General features: G+C 48.9%; 1 protein-coding gene across 1 annotated transcript in view; it reads left to right on the top strand.

The window, feature by feature from the left end:
- Positions 1-1,236: 1,236 nt before the first annotated feature.
- The window catches only part of ddx31 (DEAD (Asp-Glu-Ala-Asp) box polypeptide 31), a gene marked incomplete at its 3' end in the record, with an annotated part of 27,408 nt that continues 6,541 nt past the window's right edge, over positions 1,237-22,103 (top strand). The window contains exons 1-14 of the mRNA XM_071202202.1: positions 1,237-1,362; positions 1,873-1,971; positions 2,270-2,383; positions 2,490-2,647; positions 6,961-7,036; positions 7,518-7,561; positions 7,712-7,782; positions 8,158-8,267; positions 8,942-8,983; positions 9,066-9,130; positions 11,990-12,109; positions 13,466-13,572; positions 16,770-16,987; positions 20,112-20,255. Coding sequence (XP_071058303.1) covers positions 1,270-1,362; positions 1,873-1,971; positions 2,270-2,383; positions 2,490-2,647; positions 6,961-7,036; positions 7,518-7,561; positions 7,712-7,782; positions 8,158-8,267; positions 8,942-8,983; positions 9,066-9,130; positions 11,990-12,109; positions 13,466-13,572; positions 16,770-16,987; positions 20,112-20,255 — 1,461 coding nt within the window. The remainder of the gene's footprint in view (positions 1,363-1,872; positions 1,972-2,269; positions 2,384-2,489; positions 2,648-6,960; positions 7,037-7,517; positions 7,562-7,711; positions 7,783-8,157; positions 8,268-8,941; positions 8,984-9,065; positions 9,131-11,989; positions 12,110-13,465; positions 13,573-16,769; positions 16,988-20,111; positions 20,256-22,103) is intronic.

Below are 22,103 nucleotides of genomic sequence, written 5' to 3'. Positions count from 1 at the left end.
GAGACAGACAGAGAGACAGACAGACAGACAGACAGACAGACAGAGAGACAGACAGACAGACAGACAGACAGACAGACAGAGAGACAGACAGACAGACAGACAGACGGAGAGACAGACAGAGAGACAGACAGACAGACAGACAGACAGACGGAGAGACAGACGGAGACAGAGAGACAGAATGTGTGACAGCATGTGATCTCAGCATTCTTCGTGTTGTGATTGAAACATGTTTCTGCCGCTCTCTCACATTTCAAAGAGGCGTTTTTGTTAAATGACTATAATTAATCGTGCGGTCCCTGCGGGGCGTCCTGAGTGACAGCTCTATTTTTACACTTCCTGTGGACGACAGGAAGTAATGAGAGGCGACGGCTGCTCATCACTCTCTGAGACTTGTTGTTGGGTTTTAACTTTCCTCGCAACATGTGAGCGCACACACACACACACACACACACACACACAGTCCGACACACACACACACAGTCCGACACACACACACAGTCCGACACACACACACACACAGTCCGACACACACACACACACACACAGACAGACAGACACACAGTCCGAAACACACACACACAAACAGACACACAGTCCGAAACACACACACACACACACACAGAGACACACACACAGTCCGACACACACACACACACACACAGTCCGAAACACACACACACACACAGTAAGAAACACACACACACACAGTCCGAAACACACACACACACACACACACACACACACACACACACACAGTAAGAAACACACGCACACACACAGTAAGAAACACACACACACACAGTCCGAAACACACACACACACCGAAACACACACACACACACACACACAGTCCGACACACACACACACACACACAGTCCGACACACACAATCCAACACACACACACACACACACGCACACACAGTCCGACACACACAATCCGACACACACACACACACACACAGTCCGAAACACACACACACACACACACGCACAGTCCGACACACACACACCTACAGCTACCATCCACACTCTGTACTCGGTCCTTTTGGGACTTGAACCGGCAGCCCTTATCCAGTTGCACTGCCTTGTTACTGCACCTCTTAATGGAGGAGACTTCAGGCTGGAGCTGCTATTAAATAATACAACCTTGAATTTCAAATCATTCAAAATCAGGTACTTATTGCAAACAAGTATGTATTCATTTATTTATGTATTTACTTCTTTATTTATATGTTAAAATGTAATCTAAAACGTGACGCTACTGCGCATGCCCAACACAACCAGCTGGGAAGGAGGCGGGGCTTCCGTGACGCACCCGGAAGAGATTTCCACGTGTGTCGCTGTGTTGTGGAGCCACACGGTGAGTTTCACAGGTTTTATTTCCATTATTTTCTGAGTTGCAGATTTCCTTCCTGACTGCTAACAGCTCCTGTGTTTCAACTCAGAGCTAACCGTGCTAACAGCTACAGGTAGCACGCAGAGGATCACCCGGTCTTTACTGGGTTTCAACTCAGAGCTAACGATGCTAAGGGCTAGCTGTAGCAGACCCCGGGGTCTCCCCTGAAGTGAAACACAGTCAATAAAATACATGTTTGAATCCTGAACACAGGGACAGGAGTCCGTTTATAACTCGGTACAAACCGGTCAGTTTGGAGACGTGCTTTCTCTGTGAAGAGTGCCTCCTAATGTTAGACAGGGTCCAGCCCGCCAGAGGAGGTCCCACCTGGACTCCTCACCACGCTCTGTTACTACTATCACACCTGTAGCCTGTGGGGCGGAGAGGAGCCGCTGCTCGCGCACACCGTGCCGTGATCAAAGTTTGGTGTGAGAAATGATTCGCGTGTGTGTGTGTGTGTGTGTGTGTCTGCAGCTGAAGATGTCGGAGGATCAGCTGTGTCTGAATATCAGTGTGTCCTCGACTCCTTCCCTCAGGAGGAAGCCGCTCACCACTCAGCAGAGATGGGCCAAAGTGAGTACAGACGCTCTCATTCAGATCTGTGTTCCTACAGTGTTATACTTATTATTATGTTCCGTCTCAAAGTGTTTTGTGATTGGTCAGCCTCTCAGAGATGTCCCAATGTGTTTGAGCGCTGGCCAATAGGAGCCGGAGTGTTGCATAGTGATGTCACCATGTTCCAGAGGTAAACAAAGCAGCTTCAGGCAGGGGGGGGGGGGCAGAGAGCCTGAACCAGGACGGGGTGGAAGAGGGTCCGCAGCGCGTTGGGAGGTGGCGCTCGCACTGATCTCTGATCTGTCTGTTCCTGCAGAAGAAGCAGAATGCAGGGAAGAGGAAGATGAACTCCTCCTCACAGCCGGAGGAGAGGAGAGTCAAGCAGAGGAGAGTGGAGGAGGAGCAGGAGGAGGAGGAAGAGGAGGAGCAGGTAAAGCATCTCACCTGAAGAAGCTGTGAACAGCTGGTCACAGACCACATGTTGAGCCACCTGTTGTTTGTATGGATAATGATGAGACGTGTGCGCGGTGTGGCAGCCCCCCCCCCCTGCTGAGCGAGCGGACCGCAGGGCACCACAGAAGAAGAAGGACGGCGCTGAGCGAGCGGACCGGAGGGCACCACAGAAGAAGAAGGACGGCGGCGTGAAGACTTCCTCTCTGTTCAAACACAACCCCGACATCCCCGCCCTCCTCAGGTACTGCGCTCTGATTGGTCCGTCACAATGCTCATCATCATATCATTTCCTCCCTTTAACCCTCCTCACCCACTCTTTCCTTCCTCCCTCCCTTCCTGCTTCCCCTCTTCCTCCCTTCTTTCCTCCCTCCCTTCCTCCCTCCCTTCCTGCTTCCCTTCCTCTGTTCCTCCCAGAGATGTTCAAAAGTCTTTTTTTGCAAGTCCAAGTCAAGTCTTTGGTCACGAGTCCAAGTCTCAAGTCTTTGGTCACGGGTCCAAGTTAAGTCTTTGGTCACGAGTCCAAGTCTCAAGTCTTTGGTCACGAGTCCAAGTCTCAAGTCTTTGTGGGGTGAGACTTGATCAAGTCTCAAGTCTTTGGTCACGAGTCCAAGTCAAGTCTTTGGTCACGAGTCCAAGTCTCAAGTCTTTGGTCACGAGTCCAAGTCTCAAGTCTTTGGTCACGAGTCCAAGTCTCAAGTCTTTGGTCACGAGTCCAAGTCTCAAGTCTTTGGTCACGAGTCCAAGTCTCAAGTCTTTGGTCACGAGTCCAAGTCAAGTCTCAAGTCTTTGGTCACGAGTCCAAGTCTCAAGTCTTTGGTCACGAGTCCAAGTCTCAAGTCTTTGGTCACGAGTCCAAGTCTCAAGTCTTTGGTCACGAGTCCAAGTCTCAAGTCTTTGGTCACGAGTCCAAGTCTCAAGTCTTTGGTCACGAGTCCAAGTCTCAAGTCTTTGGTCACGAGTCCAAGTCAAGTCTCAAGTCTTTGGTCACGAGTCCAAGTCTCAAGTCTTTGGTCACGAGTCCAAGTCTCAAGTCTTTGGTCACGAGTCCAAGTCTCAAGTCTTTGGTCACGAGTCCAAGTCTCAAGTCTTTGGTCACGAGTCCAAGTCTCAAGTCTTTGGTCACGAGTCCAAGTCAAGTCTCAAGTCTTTGGTCACGAGTCCAAGTCTCAAGTCTTTGGTCACGAGTCCAAGTCTCAAGTCTTTGGTCACAAGTCTCAAGTCTTTGGTCACGAGTCCAAGTCAAGTCTCAAGTCTTTGGTCACGAGTCCAAGTCTCAAGTCTTTGGTCACGAGTCCAAGTCAAGTCTCAAGTCTTTGGTCACGAGTCCAAGTCTCAAGTCTTTGGTCACGAGTCCAAGTCTCAAGTCTTTGGTCACGAGTCCAAGTCAAGTCTCAAGTCTTTGGTCACGAGTCCAAGTCTCAAGTCTTTGGTCACGAGTCCAAGTCTCAAGTCTTTGGTCACGAGTCCAAGTCTCAAGTCTTTGGTCACGAGTCCAAGTCTCAAGTCTTTGGTCACGAGTCCAAGTCTTTGGTCACGAGTCCAAGTCTCAAGTCTTTGGTCACAAGTCCAAGTCTCAAGTCTTTGGTCACGAGTCCAAGTCAAGTCTCAAGTCTTTGGTCACGAGTTCAAGTCTTTGGTCACGAGTCCAAGTCAAGTCTCAAGTCTTTGGTCACGAGTCCAAGTCTCAAGTCTTTGGTCACGAGTCCAAGTCTCAAGTCTTTGGTCACGAGTCCAAGTCTCAAGTCTTTGGTCACGAGTCCAAGTCTCAAGTCTTTGGTCACGAGTCCAAGTCTCAAGTCTTTGGTCACGAGTCCAAGTCTCAAGTCTTTGGTCACGAGTCCAAGTCTCAAGTCTTTGGTCACGAGTCCAAGTCAAGTCTCAAGTCTTTGGTCACGAGTCCAAGTCTCAAGTCTTTGGTCACGAGTCCAAGTCTCAAGTCTTTGGTCACGAGTCCAAGTCTCAAGTCTTTGGTCACGAGTCCAAGTCTCAAGTCTTTGGTCACGAGTCCAAGTCTCAAGTCTTTGGTCACGAGTCCAAGTCAAGTCTCAAGTCTTTGGTCACGAGTCCAAGTCTCAAGTCTTTGGTCACGAGTCCAAGTCTCAAGTCTTTGGTCACAAGTCCAAGTCTCAAGTCTTTGGTCACGAGTCCAAGTCAAGTCTCAAGTCTTTGGTCACGAGTCCAAGTCTCAAGTCTTTGGTCACGAGTCCAAGTCAAGTCTCAAGTCTTTGGTCACGAGTCCAAGTCTCAAGTCTTTGGTCACGAGTCCAAGTCTCAAGTCTTTGGTCATGAGTCCAAGTCAAGTCTCAAGTCTTTGGTCACGAGTCCAAGTCTCAAGTCTTTGGTCACGAGTCCAAGTCTCAAGTCTTTGGTCACGAGTCCAAGTCTCAAGTCTTTGGTCACGAGTCCAAGTCAAGTCTCAAGTCTTTGGTCACGAGTCCAAGTCTCAAGTCTTTGGTCACGAGTCCAAGTCTCAAGTCTTTGGTCACGAGTCCAAGTCTCAAGTCTTTGGTCACGAGTCCAAGTCTCAAGTCTTTGGTCACGAGTCCAAGTCTCAAGTCTTTGGTCACGAGTCCAAGTCTCAAGTCTTTGGTCACGAGTCCAAGTCTCAAGTCTTTGGTCACGAGTCCAAGTCTCAAGTCTTTGGTCACGAGTCCAAGTCAAGTCTCAAGTCTTTGGTCACGAGTCCAAGTCTCAAGTCTTTGGTCACGAGTCCAAGTCTCAAGTCTTTGGTCACAAGTCCAAGTCTCAAGTCTTTGGTCACGAGTCCAAGTCAAGTCTCAAGTCTTTGGTCACGAGTCCAAGTCTCAAGTCTTTGGTCACGAGTCCAAGTCTCAAGTCTTTGGTCACGAGTCCAAGTCTCAAGTCTTTGGTCACGAGTCCAAGTCTCAAGTCTTTGGTCACGAGTCCAAGTCAAGTCTCAAGTCTTTGGTCACGAGTCCAAGTCTCAAGTCTTTGGTCACGAGTCCAAGTCTCAAGTCTTTGGTCACGAGTCCAAGTCTCAAGTCTTTGGTCACGAGTCCAAGTCAAGTCTCAAGTCTTTGGTCACGAGTCCAAGTCAAGTCTCAAGTCTTTGGTCACGAGTCCAAGTCTCAAGTCTTTGGTCACGAGTCCAAGTCTCAAGTCTTTGGTCACGAGTCCAAGTCAAGTCTCAAGTCTCTAACAAATAAAAGTCTCATGTCTCTTCTGGTTGTAATCAGCCTTCTATCGTCTGCTGCTATCCAGTCTGTTCAGAATACCGCACAGCTATATCTAAGAAAGCAAAGCATGTACTGTGTTATTATCACTCCTCTATCTATTAGCATACAGTATCAGTACTGATTAGCTGTTTGTTATATGATCACTTCAAACAGGCTATTGCAATATGATTAACGTTACCGACCTTTTGTATGTCATGTCAAGAGTTGGATGTCAACGCCACTCAACTCAAACAAGTGGGACAAGCAATTCACTAATCTTTTCAGATATTCAGTTCCAAAGCTAGCAGCAAGCTAAGTTAGCATCACACAGCTGATGCTGAGCTAAACATGTTCGCTAACCGTCCATGCGTTAATGTGACTGACCTCTCCGGGTGAGTTTTCAAGTGCCTGCTGAAATCCGACGTTGCTGCGCCAGCATCCTTGATTTTGATATTGCAGACTTTGCAGTGTGCGCTCCTTTTGTTGGTGCCGCCGGCGTTTTGTTCGAAGTTTTTGTAGTTACATTACATTACATTACATTACATTACATTTAGCTGACGCTTTTATCCAAAGCGACTCACAATAAGTACATTCGACCAACAAGACACAACTTTGAAGAAAACAGAATCATAAAGAACATCAGGCTTCATAGAGCAAAACATTTCAAGTGCTACTCAGCTGGCTTTAGAGGAGCCAGTCCTTTGTTAGTATATAAGTGCTTTGTTAGCAGTTCTATCCTCGAGGTGGAGTCGAGAGAGATGAGTTTCAGTCTGCGCCGGAATTAGTTGAACCTAATTACAAGCGGTACAGCTGCAGGTGTGCCGCCGGTCGCCATGGTGTTACAACGAGGTAGTAACAGAGGCGCGCACCTCTGCGTAATGAGCCCGGCTAAAGTAACTGGATGGCCTGCCTGCCTGTCAGCCTCCCATCTGGGCACACACTGATCTCTGCCCTCATTGGTCATGTGCGCGTTCGTGTGTGTTGGAGGAGGCGGGCTCTGTGAGGAAGTAGCAGCTTCTAGCAGATTATCTCCGGTGGTGTATTTTCAAATTCTAGCATCTCGAGCCGGTTTCTCTCAAATGTACCTACCCCACCTTTAATACGCCAACAATAGAAAACACAATGATTGTTCACGAGTCCCAACACACGAGTCCAGGTCGAGTCTGAAGTCTTTTGGTCACGAGTCCAAGTCGAGTCTCAAGTCTCTGTGTGTGCGACTCGAGTCCGAGTCGCAGACTCGAGTCCCCATCTCTGGTTCCTCCCTTCTTTCCTCCCTCCCTTCCTTCCTCCCTTATTTCCTAGCTCCTTCCTTCCTCCCTTATTTCCTACCTCCTTCCTTCCTCCCTTCTTTTATTAATTCCTCTCATCCTCCTCTCAGTCCGGTTGTCTCTCAGGTGAAGGAGAAGATTTTCACCAGCGACTCGTTTTCAGACATGGACCTGCACCCACACCTGGTAACACACACACACACACACACACACACACACACACACACACACACACACACCCACACCCACACCTGGTAACACACACACAACACACACACACACACACACACACACACACCACACACCCACACCTGGTAACACACACACACACACACACACACACACACCACACACACACACACACACACACCCACACCTGGTAACACACACACACACACACACACACCCACACCTGGTAACACACACACACACACACACACACACACCCACACCTGGTAACACACACACACACCTGGTATAACACACACACACACCCACCCACACCTGGTAACACACACACACACCCACACCTGGTAACACACACACACCTGGTAACACACACATACACACACACACACACCTGGTAACACACACACACACACACACGATCTGTAATATATTAACTGTTATTGTTCTGCGCTCTGATTGGCTGCTTCCTGTCCATCAGGTGGCCACACTCAACAAAGTCCTCAATGTTTCCACGGTTACCAGGTATGCACACACACACACACACACACACACACACACACACACACACACACACACACACACCTGTCTCCATCATTCAAGGGGACAGTCCACCTTTATCTCCCCTGAAACTTTAACGTATTCTTTGTGTGGAAATATGGTGTGTGTGTTCAGCGTTCAGAAGCAGACGATGCCGGTTCTCCTGTCGGGTCGTGACGCTGTGGTCCGATCTCAGACGGGTTCAGGTGAGATCACCATCATCACCATCACCATCATCACCATCATCATCATCATAGACTCTCAGCGTTACATTAATATACACAATAGTTTTCTATCTGTGTTTTTACTTTTATCCTCGTACGGGTCGACCTGGAGATAAACCTGATCCTGGTCCTCATCATTGGGGGGTTGGCATGACCAAGGATATGAATGTGTGTGTGTGTGTGTGTGTGTGTGTGTGTGTGTGTGTGTGTGTGTGTGTGTGTGTGTGTGTGTGTGTGTGTGTGTGTGTGTGTGTGTGGTGTGTGTGTGTGTGTGTGTGTGTGTGTGTGTGTGTGTGTGTGTGTGTGTGTGTGTGTGTGTGTGTGTGTGTGTGTGTGTGTGTGTGTGTGTGTGTGCAGGTAAGACCCTGGCCTACGCGGTGCCTGTGGTCCAGTCTCTGCAGGCTCTCCAGCAGAAGGTCAGCCGCTCTGACGGACCCCTGGCCGTCGTCATCGTCCCCACCAGAGAGGTCTGTGGGACTCACTGTGACTCGTGGAACCTCTTTAGTGGCCAAACGCTGGAACTGCGCTCCAGGTCTACCCTGTGGCCACAGCGGCACACTCACTGTGGGAAGTCTCCACAGCGGGTCGATATGACCGGGAGTCCTGGCGCTGTCGCTTTTTATTGTTTGTGAAGTGGGGTGGGTTTCTGGGTCGGTTGAAAGGGTGATGTGAACGCAGGCCTGTTCCTGCCATTTGGATTACATTTATAATCTAAATTCATTGACTTGATGTCGATAAGAAATAGTTTTTTTTAAGCTGTTCTGTCCATCGAACACCATCACTGACCATTCACTGGCACGCTGTCTGCAAGTCCATCAGGCTATGCTAAGCTAACGCTGTAGCTGCTCCATCAACACTCAACATGAGGTCATATGGACATCAATAAGACGGGTGGAGATCCTCTCCTCTGATTGGCTTTCATGAGACAGCCTCACACTAATGTCTCGCTGATTAGCGTGACACATTAATGTACTAAACTGTCTCTCTGTGTGTCTGTCTCTGTCTGTCTGTCTCTCTGTGTGTCTGTCTGTCTCTCTGTCTGTCTGTCTCTCTGCCTGTCTCTCTGTCTGTCTGTGTGTCTGTCTCTCTGTCTGACTGTCTCTCTGTCTGTCTCTCTGTCCCTCTGTGTGTCTGTCTGCAGCTGGCCCAGCAGACCTTCCAGACCTTCCAGAAGCTTCTGAAGGTAATGTCTGATGAGTTTCTAAATGTAACCACGAATCAGTTCGTACCTGTGGGATCACTCTGAGGATCATGTTCCCCTGCAGCCGTTCACCTGGATCGTCCCTGGAGTCCTGATGGGAGGAGAGAAGAGGAAGTCTGAGAAGGCCAGGTACGCTCACCTCTGTATCCTCTGGAGAGAACATTAGGTCACTAACATGTGAGGGGTGTATCCTCTGGAGAGAAGATTAGCTCACTAACGTGTGAGGGGTGCATCCTCTGGAGAGAACATTAGGTCACTAACATGTGAGGGGTGTATCCTCTGGAGAGAACATTAGGTCACCAACATGTGAGGGGTGTATCCTCTGGAGAGAACATTAGGTCACTAACATGTGAGGGGTGTATCCTCTGGAGAAAACATTAGGTCACCAACATGTGAGGGGTGTATCCTCTGGAGAGATGATTCGGTCACTAACATGTGAGGGGTGTATCCTCTGGAGAGAACATTAGGTCACCAACATGTGAGGGGTGTATCCTCTGGAGAGATGATTCGGTCACTAACATGTGAGGGGTGTATCCTCTGGAGAGATGATTAGGTCACTAACATGTGAGGGGTGTATCCTCTGGAGAGAAGATTTGGTCACTAACATGTGAGGGGTGTATCCTCTGGAGAGAACATTAGGTCACCAACATGTGAGGGGTGTATCCTCTGGAGAGAAGATTAGTTAAACCAACATGTGAGGGGTGTATCCTCTGGAGAGAACATTAGGTCACTAACATGTGAGGGGTGCATCCTCTGGAGAGAAGATTAGTTAAACCAACATGTGAGGGGTGTATCCTCTGGAGAGAACATTAGGTCACTAACATGTGAGGGGTGTATCCTCTGGAGAGAACATTAGGTCACTAACATGTGAGGGGTGTATCCTCTGGAAAGAACATTAGGTCACCAACATGTGAGGGGTGTATCCTCTGGAGATAACATTAGGTCACCAACATGTGAGGGGTGTATCCTCTGGAGAGAAGATTAGGTCACTAACATGTGAGGGGTGTATCCTCTGGAGAGAACATTAGGTCACCAACATGTGAGGGGTGTATCCTCTGGAGAGCACATTAGGTCACTAACATGTGAGGGGTGTATCCTCTGGAGAGAACATTAGGTCACCAACATGTGAGGGGTGTATCCTCTGGAGATAACATTAGGTCACCAACATGTGAGGGGTGTATCCTCTGGAGATAACATTAGGTCACCAACATGTGAGGGGTGTATCTTCTGGAGAGAACATTAGGTTACTAACATGTGAGGGTGTATCCTCTGGAGAGAAGATTAGGTCACTAACATGTGAGGGGTGTATCCTCTGGAGAGAACATTAGGTCACTAACATGTTAGGGTGTATCCTCTGGAGAGCAGGTTTCAGTCTCTAACATGTGAGGGTGTATCCTCTGAAGCAGGTTTCAGTCTCTAACATGTGAGGGTGTATCCTCTGAAGCAGGTTTCAGTATCTAACATGTGAGGGTGTATCCTCTGAAGCAGGTTTCAGTCTCTAACATGTGAGGGTGTATCCTCTGGAGAGCAGGTTTCAGTATCTAACATGTGAGGGTGTATCCTCTGAAGCAGGTTTCAGTCTCTAACATGTGAGAGATGTATCCTCTGAAGCAGGTTTCAGTCTCTAACATGTGAGAGGTGTATCCTCTGAAGCAGGTTTTAGTCTCTAACATGTGAGGGTGTATCCTCTGAAGCAGGTTTTAGTCTCTAACATGTGAGGGGTGTATCCTCTGGAGAGCAGGTTTCAGTCTCTAACATGTGAGGGTGTATCCTCTGAAGCAGGTTTCAGTCTCTAACATGTGAGGGTGTATCCTCTGAAGCAGGTTTCAGTCTCTAACATGTGAGGGGTGTATCCTCTGAAGCAGGTTTCAGTCTCTAACATGTGAGGGGTGTATCCTCTGAAGCAGGTTTCAGTCTCTAACATGTGAGGGTGTATCCTCTGGAGAGCAGGTTTCAGTCTCTAACATGTGAGGGTGCATCCTCTGAAGCAGGTTTCAGTCTCTAACATGTGAGGGGTGTATCCTCTGAAGCAGGTTTCAGTCTCTAACATGTGAGGGTGTATCCTCTGGAGAGCAGGTTTCAGTCTCTAACATGTGAGGGTGTATCCTCTGGAGAGCAGGTTTCAGTCTCTAACATGTGAGGGTGCATCCTCTGAAGCAGGTTTCAGTCTCTAACATGTGAGGGGTGTATCCTCTGAAGCAGGTTTCAGTCTCTAACATGTGAGGGTGTATCCTCTGAAGCAGGTTTCAGTCTCTAACATGTGAGAGGTGTATCCTCTGGAGAGCAGGTTTCAGTCTCTAACATGTGAGGGTGTATCCTCTGAAGCAGGTTTCAGTCTCTAACATGTGAGGGTGTATCCTCTGAAGCAGGTTTCAGTCTCTAACATGTGAGGGTGTATCCTCTGAAGCAGGTTTCAGTCTCTAACATGTAAGGGTGTATCCTCTGGAGAGCAGGTTTCAGTCTCTAACATGTGAGGGGTGTATCCTCTGAAGCAGGTTTCAGTCTCTAACATGTGAGGGTGTATCCTCTGGAGAGCAGGTTTCAGTCTCTAACATGTGAGGGTGTATCCTCTGGAGAGCAGGTTTCAGTCTCTAACATGTGAGGGTGTATCCTCTGGAGAGCAGGTTTCAGTCTCTAACATGTGAGGGTGCATCCTCTGAAGCAGGTTTCAGTCTCTAACATGTGAGGGGTGTATCCTCTGAAGCAGGTTTCAGTCTCTAACATGTGAGGGTGTATCCTCTGGAGAGCAGGTTTCAGTCTCTAACATGTGAGGGTGTATCCTCTGGAGAGCAGGTTTCAGTCTCTAACATGTGAGGGTGCATCCTCTGAAGCAGGTTTCAGTCTCTAACATGTGAGGGGTGTATCCTCTGAAGCAGGTTTCAGTCTCTAACATGTGAGGGTGTATCCTCTGAAGCAGGTTTCAGTCTCTAACATGTGAGAGGTGTATCCTCTGGAGAGACAGATGTAACCCGGCTGCTTTCTCCTCAGGCTCCGTAAGGGGATCAACATCCTGGTCTCGACCCCCGGGCGCCTGGTGGACCACATCAAGAACACTCTGGTTATCGCCTTCAGCTCCGTGCGCTGGCTCATCCTCGACGAGGCCGACCGGTAAGCATGCTTCTTTTCATCAGGAGAGAGAGTGCAGGCAGATGTATAGAAACACCTTTCAGAGCCATTTCTGCTTCATGCAAAAGTCCTGGACCTCTGCGGAAGATAGCGTGACGCTAAAGCTGCTTTTCGTGCAGAAACAGAGATAATGCACTAAATCATGACTGAATACATATATGTGACTCGCTCTATCGGAATCAGTCGGAAGTCTCAACGGCTCATTTCAGAATAAACGTGGATTTACGTAAAAAACTATTTTTCAGAGTTCGGGTGTTGGCTTTCAGAATATGAAAGTTTTATTTCCAAAATCACACGATAAATACATGTTTGAAGCTCGTAAAGGGACGAAGACACCTCTCACTGCAATCTGCTGTTCCACACGCCGCCCCCCCTCCCTCCGCTGACATTATGAACGTAAGCGTATAGTAATCATAGATAATCCGTTACAGTTTGTTTTCATCTGGTTTCAAATAAACAAAGTCTTTCAGAATATTAAACTTGTTTCGGCAAATTCAGAAGATAAATACAGCTTTGAAGCTTCGGCATAATTACAAGCGGAGAACGGAGTAACTTGACGTCACAGCAAGCAGAACAACAGCCGGGGTTTCTCCTGAGGGTTTTCCCCGGGAAACAAACACAATACACACACACGCAAAAATACACAAACACACACACACACGTATACACACACACTCGCGAGCTTCCCCTCCAAACGAAAATATCTTCCCTCCGTAGTATTTTGATCATTTGCTAATAACCAATCAGATCGCTGGATTCCAGAGAGAGGAAACTTTGAAGGCCTTTTTCTCAAAACGATGACTCGTGATAGACATTATATAATGTGACATATTTTGCTTAGTATTTGGAGCACAACAACAACAATCCTGATATCATCAGAAAGCTATGAGTGTCCTCTTTCCAGCAGTGTGTACAACTCAACATGTGTCTTCGGCTCAAAGCGACTGATTTCGATGGAGCAGGTCACATATGTGTATATGATAGTTGACAAAGATTGTATATATCATTATGTGACCGCACGTAGACATTGGCACGTCCTTATATACACGGCTAGTGCTGTGTCCCCGTATCTAAGGATGCACATAAACACAAAACGCACAGGATGCTATCGGCTTCGCTCCGAGAACCTTTTGCTTTGAACCGAACCAGAGGTCCGTACTGCGCGTCCCGTCACGCCTGGGACCTGCTTCAAGCTGAGCTGAGCCTCAGAGAGCTGGTCTCATCCAACACACTCAAAGCCCTGTAACTGACCTGGGAGCAGCCGCTGGGCCTGTGAGTGCTGTTACCATTCCATTTGTAATCTCAATGAGACCTTTCCTGGTTCATGTGTGTGTGCAGGATACTGGACCTGGGCTTTGAGAAGGATCTGACCGTCATATTAAACAGTCTGAACACCACGGGGCCGAGCAGACAGAACGTGCTGCTGTCGGCCACGCTGTCACAAGGTAAACACCAACAACAACATCACAACACACACCAGAGGCCTGCTCGACGAAGCCGGGTGTTCTCTGAGCGGCTAACTTCAGGGTAACTCTGGTTTCCGGTCCTACGAAGCCGGTTCTCTTCTTAGCGGCTAGATCTCCATGGTAACTGATGCTGAGCGGCTAGCCTGCTCCGGAGCAGGTTAGGTTGCAGGCTAAGAGCTCACCTCAGAGAAAGCACCGCCTGCTGACCAATCAGAGCTCAGGGGGCGGAGTTCAAAGCGATCAAGTCATATCACAGGAGAAAGGAAAGACGGCCGGCAGAAATCACGTCTGTGTGAACGTGAACGTGAACAGAACATCACCTCCATCTCCAGAGCAGTCTGACTGTTAGAACATCAGCGTTAAGAAAGCTCTTAGGTATCTGCCTCAGCATCAGTACCCGGATCAGAGTACACTGAGTCCAGTCAGCATCAGAACCCGGATCAGAGTACACTGAGTCCAGTCAGCATCAGAACCCGGATCAGAGTACACTGAGTCCAGTCAGCATCAGAACCCGGATCAGAGTACACTGAGTCCAGTCAGCATCAGAACCCGGATCAGAGTACACTGAGTCCAGTCAGCATCAGTACCCGGATCAGAGTACACTAAGTCCAGTCAGCATCAGTACCCGGATCAGAGTACACTAAGTCCAGTCAGCATCAGAACCCGGATCAGAGTACACTAAGTCCAGTCAGCATCAGTACCCGGATCAGAGTACACTAAGTACAGTCAGCATCAGTACCCGGATCAGAGTACACTAAGTACAGTCAGCATCAGTACCCGGATCAGAGTACACTAAGTCCAGTCAGCATCAGAACCCGGATCAGAGTACACTAAGTCCAGTCAGCATCAGTACCCGGATCAGAGTACACTAAGTACAGTCAGCATCAGTACCCGGATCAGAGTACACTAAGTACAGTCAGCATCAGTACCCGGATCAGAGTACACTGAGTCCAGTCAGCATCAGTACCCGGATCAGAGTACACTGAGTCCAGTCAGCATCAGTACCCGGATCAGAGTACACTAAGTCCAGTCAGCATCAGAACCCGGATCAGAGCACACTAAGTCCAGTCAGCATCAGTACCCGGATCAGAGTACACTAAGTCCAGTCAGCATCAGTACCCGGATCAGAGTACACTAAGTCCAGTCAGCATCAGAACCCGGATCAGAGTACACTGAGTCCAGTCAGCATCAGTACCCGGATCAGAGTACACTGAGTCCAGTCAGCATCAGAACCCGGATCAGAGTACACTAAGTCCAGTCAGCATCAGTACCCGGATCAGAGTACACTGAGTCCAGTCAGCATCAGTACCCGGATCAGAGTACACTAAGTCCAGTCAGCATCAGAACCCGGATCAGAGTACACTAAGTCCAGTCAGCATCAGTACCCGGATCAGAGTACACTGAGTCCAGTCAGCATCAGTACCCGGATCAGAGTACACTAAGTCCAGTCAGCATCAGAACCCGGATCAGAGTACACTAAGTCCAGTCAGCATCAGTACCCGGATCAGAGTACACTAAGTCCAGTCAGCATCAGTACCCGGATCAGAGCACACTAAGTCCAGTCAGCATCAGTACCCGGATCAGAGTACACTAAGTCCAGTCAGCATCAGTACCCGGATCAGAGTACACTAAGTCCAGTCAGCATCAGTACCCGGATCAGAGTACACTAAGTCCAGTCAGCATCAGAACCCGGATCAGAGCACACTAAGTCCAGTCAGCATCAGTACCCGGATCAGAGTACACTAAGTCCAGTCAGCATCAGTACCCGGATCAGAGTACACTAAGTCCAGTCAGCATCAGTACCCGGATCAGATACACTAAGTCCAGTCAGCATCAGTACCCGGATCAGAGTACACTAAGTCCAGTCAGCATCAGTACCCGGATCAGATACACTAAGTCCAGTCAGCATCAGTACCCGGATCAGAGTACACTAAGTCCAGTCAGCATCAGTACCCGGATCAGAGTACACTAAGTCCAGTCAGCATCAGTACCCGGATCAGAGTACACTAAGTCCAGTCAGCATCAGTACCCGGATCAGAGTACACTAAGTCCAGTCAGCATCAGTACCCGGATCAGAGTACACTAAGTCCAGTCAGCATCAGTACCCGGATCAGAGTACAGTAAGTCCAGTCAGCATCAGAACCCGGATCAGAGTACACTGAGTCCAGTCAGCATCAGTACCCGGATCAGAGTACACTAAGTCCAGTCAGCATCAGTACCCGGATCAGATACACTAAGTCCAGTCAGCATCAGTACCCGGATCAGAGTACACTAAGTCCAGTCAGCATCAGTACCCGGATCAGATACACTAAGTCCAGTCAGCATCAGTACCCGGATCAGAGTACACTAAGTCCAGTCAGCATCAGTACCCGGATCAGAGTACACTAAGTCCAGTCAGCATCAGTACCCGGATCAGAGTACACTAAGTCCAGTCAGCATCAGTACCCGGATCAGAGTACACTAAGTCCAGTCAGCATCAGTACCCGGATCAGAGTACACTGAGTCCAGTCCGCGGCACATCACTTCATGATGTATCACATGTCTCTGATCCGAGTCCCTGAGCGTGTCTGGCCGTGCAGCACTCACAGCGCCACAGACTGGAGGAAGCATTATGTCAGCAACACGTTGAGGAAACTCTGAGTCAGAGGTGATGAGAGTCAGACGGTGAGTTAGACGGGCCGTGATATCATGAACCTGCTGATGGACGCATTCCAACACTTGCTCTGCTCCAGCTGTGTTCACCTTGCAGCTGCAGCTCTGAGGCTTTGATCCTGATCAAGTGTTTGAGTCATGTTTAAAGTTTCACTTCTTCACGTGTCTGATATTAGAGTTCACTCTTCATTCAGGAAGTGTGACGCTGCGCTGTCAGTAGCTTCTCCATGTCTGTGATTGGTCGAATGCTCCAGATACCACCTCTCACGTGAACACCTAGCTAGATAGGACACGGCTGGCTGAGTTAACGAGTTGATAGCCAGCGTCGTAGGACCGCTTAGCGAGAGCGCTTGTTTTGGATTAGGCCAACCGGCTAACTCCAACACATCCAGGGTCTGTAGAACCGGCTTCGTGGAACCGGCCTCTGAGGGACGACATTAAACTTTATTGATCCAGAGTTTGGGATTGTTTTTGTTGGAGATAACGTCCTTAACAAAGTGTCTGTAACATCGTGCTGCGTTCAGGTGTCACTCGGTTAGCAGACGTGTGTCTCAACGACCCGGTCACCATCAACGTCTCTGGCCCCGCCTCCTCTGACCTCACGGCCCCCGCCACGGACCCCGGCTCGGCCGACCAACCGGAGAGCTTCACGCTGCCCGAGGCCCTGCAGCAGTTCGTGGTGGTCGTGCCCAGCAAGGTGCGCCTCGTCTGCCTCGCGGCCTTCATCCTGCACAAGTGCAAGGTAAATACATACTGTTCACGCTCACACTCACGATGTGACGTCTGTGTACAGTTTCATGCTGCTGTGATTATTGTGTTGGTGAATAAAGTCTGATCTTAAATATAACATGCATCCATATGAGATCATGGATCATCGGATATATCCTGCCGTTACCGGGTGATTGAAGGACTTCTAGATAATCAGAGAGCCAACCATGAAAGGGTTCTCATTTCTCTAATCTCCCCTCCTCGACTCCTATCCTCGCCTCCTATCCTCGACTCCCCTCCTCGCCTCCTATCCTCGCCTCCTATCCTCGACTCCCCTCCTCGCCTCCTATCCTCGCCTCCTATCCTCGACTCCTATCCTCGCCTCCTATCCTCACCTCCTACCCTCGCCTCCTACCCTCGGCTCCTATCCTCGACTCCTATCCTCACCTCCTATCCTCACCTCCTATCCTCACCTCCTACCCTCGACTCCTATCCTCACCTCCTATCCTCGACTCCTATCCTCACCTCCTATCCTCGACTCCTATCCTCGATACTTTAAAAAAGTTGTATTTACAAAAGTAAGCAAAGGACACCAAACCAACTGAGACCCGTCTGTCCGCCACATCTACGCACACACACCTACACACTGTACCACACACACCTACACACTGTACCACACACACACCTACACACTGTACCACACACACACCTACACACTGTACCACACACACACCTACACACTGTACCACACACACACCTACACACTGTACCACACACACACCTACACACTGTACCACACACACACACCTACACACTGTACCACACACACACCTACACACTGTACCACACACACACCTACACACTGTACCACACACACACCTACACACTGTACCACACGCACCTACACACTGTACCACACGCACCTACACACTGTACCACACACACACCTACACACTGTACCACACACACACCTACACACTGTACCACACACACCTACACACTGTACCACACACACCTACACACTGTACCACACACACACCTACACACTGTACCACACACACACCTACACACTGTACCACACACACACCTACACACTGTACCACACACACACCTACACACTGTACCACACACACACCTACACACTGTACCACACACACACCTACACACTGTACCACACACACACCTACACACTGTACCACACGCACACCTACACACTGTACCACACGCACACCTACACACTGTACCACACACACACCTACACACTGTACCACACACACACCTACACACTGTACCACACGCACACCTACACACTGTACCACACACACCTACACACTGTACCACACACACACCTACACACTGTACCACACACACACCTACACACTGTACCACACACACACCTACACACTGTACCACACACACACCTACACACTGTACCACACGCACCTACACACTGTACCACACGCACCTACACACTGTACCACACACACACCTACACACTGTACCACACACACACCTACACACTGTACCACACACACCTACACACTGTACCACACACACCTACACACTGTACCACACACACACCTACACACTGTACCACACACACACCTACACACTGTACCACACACACACCTACACACTGTACCACACGCACACCTACACACTGTACCACACACACACCTACACACTGTACCACACACACACCTACACACTGTACCACACGCACACCTACACACTGTACCACACACACCTACACACTGTACCACACACACACCTACACACTGTACCACACACACACCTACACACTGTACCACACACACACCTACACACTGTACCACACACACACCTACACACTGTACCACACACACACCTACACACTGTACCACACACACACCTACACACTGTACCACACACACACCTACACACTGTACCACACGCACACCTACACACTGTACCACACACACCTACACACTGTACCACACACACACCTACACACTGTACCACACACACACCTACACACTGTACCACACACACACCTACACACTGTACCACACACACACCTACACACTGTACCACACGCACCTACACACTGTACCACACGCACCTACACACTGTACCACACACACACCTACACACTGTACCACACACACACCTACACACTGTACCACACACACCTACACACTGTACCACACACACCTACACACTGTACCACACACACACCTACACACTGTACCACACACACACCTACACACTGTACCACACGCACACCTACACACTGTACCACACGCACACCTACACACTGTACCACACACACACCTACACACTGTACCACACACACACCTACACACTGTACCACACACACACCTACACACTGTACCACACACACCTACACACTGTACCACACACACACCTACACACTGTACCACACACACACCTACACACTGTACCACACACACACCTACACACTGTACCACACACACCTACACACTGTACCACACACACCTACACACTGTACCACACACACCTACACACTGTACCACACACACACCTACACACATACCTAATACAGCATTTTCAATAACTCTTCCTCGAGAGCGAAACCCAGCGTCTGGAGGCTTCTGGACTGTGTGTGCTCCAGCTGGACTGTGTGTGCTCCAGCTGGACTGTGTGTGCTCCAGCTGGACTGCGTGTGCTCCAGCTGGACTGTGTGTGCTCCAGCTGGACTGTGTGTGCTCCAGCTGGACTGTGTGTGCTCCAGCTGGACTGCGTGTGCTCCAGCTGGACTGTGTGTGCTCCAGCTGGACTGTGTGTGCTCCAGCTGGACTGTGTGTGCTGCAGCTGGACTGCTTGTGCTCCAGCTGGACTGCGTGTGCTCCAGCTGGACTGTGTGTGCTGCAGCTGGACTGCGTGTGCTCCAGCTGGACTGTGTGTGCTCCAGCTGGACTGTGTGTGCTCCAGCTGGACTGCGTGTACACAAGATTCACACAAGATTACACACAAGATACATACACAAGATTCACAAACAGTTGAATACCGCTTGGTGCTATCTTAACATTGGATGTCCCATACACATGCTAACGCGGTTAGCATTGCTCACTGGTCTTCTGCTTTCATCACGTGTGCAGGTCAGTGTTTTAAATATAATCCCTATTGTTTTTCAGTTTTCCAAGAACAACAAACTGATCGTGTTCACGTCGAGCTGCGAGGCCGTCGAGTTCCTGCACGCCATCTTCACCGCCGTGCTCTCCACCAATCAGAAGCCCCCGCTCAGCTTCCTGCGGCTCCACGGCAACATGAAGCAGGAGGTAAGATTCATGTTGAGTACGTATCAACATGTGATGTAGAAGAGACATGAAGAAGAGGGGACACATGTTGATGTAGGAGAGACATGGAGAAGAGGGGACACATGTTGATGTAGAAGAGACATGAAGAAGAGGGGACACATGGTGATGTAGAAGAGACATGAAGAAGAGGGGACACATGTTGATGTAGGAGAGACATGGAGAAGAGGGGACACATGTTGATGTAGAAGAGACATGAAGAAGAGGGGACACATGTTGATGTAGGAGAGACATGGAGAAGAGGGGACACATGTTGATGTAGAAGAGACATGAAGAAGAGGGGACACATGGTGATGTAGAAGAGACATGAAGAAGAGGGGACACATGTTGATGTAGGAGAGACATGGAGAAGAGGGGACACATGTTGATGTAGAAGAGACATGAAGAAGAGGGGACACATGTTGATGTAGAAGAGACATGAAGAAGAGGGGACACATGTTGATGTAGAAGAGACATGAAGAAGAGGGGACACATGTTGATGTAGAAGAGACATGAAGAAGAGGGGACACATGTTGATGTAGGAGAGACATGGAGAAGAGGGGACACATGTTGATGTAGGAGAGACATGGAGAAGAGGGGACACATGTTGATGTAGAAGAGACATGAAGAAGAGGGGACACATGGTGATGTAGAAAAGACATGAAGAAGAGGGGACACATGTTGATGTAGAAGAGACATGAAGAAGAGGGGACACATGTTGATGTAGAAGAGACATGAAGAAGAGGGGACACATGTTGATGTAGAAGAGACATGAAGAAGAGGGGACACATGTTGATGTAGGAGAGACATGGAGAAGAGGGGACACATGTTGATGTAGAAGAGACATGAAGAAGAGGGGACACATGTTGATGAAGAAGAGGGGACACATGTTGATGTAGAAGAGACATGAAGAAGAGGGGACACATGTTGATGTAGAAGAGACATGAAGAAGAGGGGACACATGTTTATGTAGAAGAGACATGAAGAAGAGGGGACACATGTTGATGTAGAAGAGACATGAAGAAGAGGGGACACATGTTGATGAAGAAGAGGGGACACATGTTGATGAAGAAGAGGGGACACATGTTGATGTAGAAGAGACATGAAGAAGAGGGGACACATGTTGATGTAGAAGAGACATGAAGAAGAGGGGACACATGTTGATGTAGAAGAGACATGAAGAAGAGGGGACACATGTTTATGTAGAAGAGACATGAAGAAGAGGGGACACATGTTGATGTAGAAGAGACATGAAGAAGAGGGGACACATGTTGATGTAGAAGAGACATGAAGAAGAGGGGACGCATGTTGATGTAGAAGAGACATGAAGAAGAGGGGACAACATGTTGATGAAGAAGAGGGGACACATGTTGATGTAGAAGAGACATGAAGAAGAGGGGACACATGTTGATGTAGAAGAGACATGAAGAAGAGGGGACACATGTTTATGTAGAAGAGACATGAAGAAGAGGGGACACATGTTGATGTAGAAGAGACATGAAGAAGAGGGGACACATGTTGATGAAGAAGAGGGGACACATGTTGATGTAGAAGAGACATTAAGAAGAGGGGACACATGTTGATGTAGAAGAGACATGAAGAAGAGGGGACACATGTTTATGTAGAAGAGACATGAAGAAGAGGGGACACATGTTGATGTAGAAGAGACATGAAGAAGAGGGGACACATGTTGATGAAGAAGAGGGGACACATGTTGATGAAGAAGAGGGGACACATGTTGATGTAGAAGAGACATGAAGAAGAGGGGACACATGTTGATGTAGAAGAGACATGAAGAAGAGGGGACACATGTTGATGTAGAAGAGACATGAA

Source organism: Pseudochaenichthys georgianus, unplaced genomic scaffold (assembly GCF_902827115.2).
Source record: "Pseudochaenichthys georgianus unplaced genomic scaffold, fPseGeo1.2 scaffold_1667_arrow_ctg1, whole genome shotgun sequence".
In the NCBI taxonomy this organism is placed as follows: domain Eukaryota; kingdom Metazoa; phylum Chordata; class Actinopteri; order Perciformes; family Channichthyidae; genus Pseudochaenichthys; species Pseudochaenichthys georgianus.
This window is presented reverse-complemented; position numbering and strand designations above follow the sequence as displayed.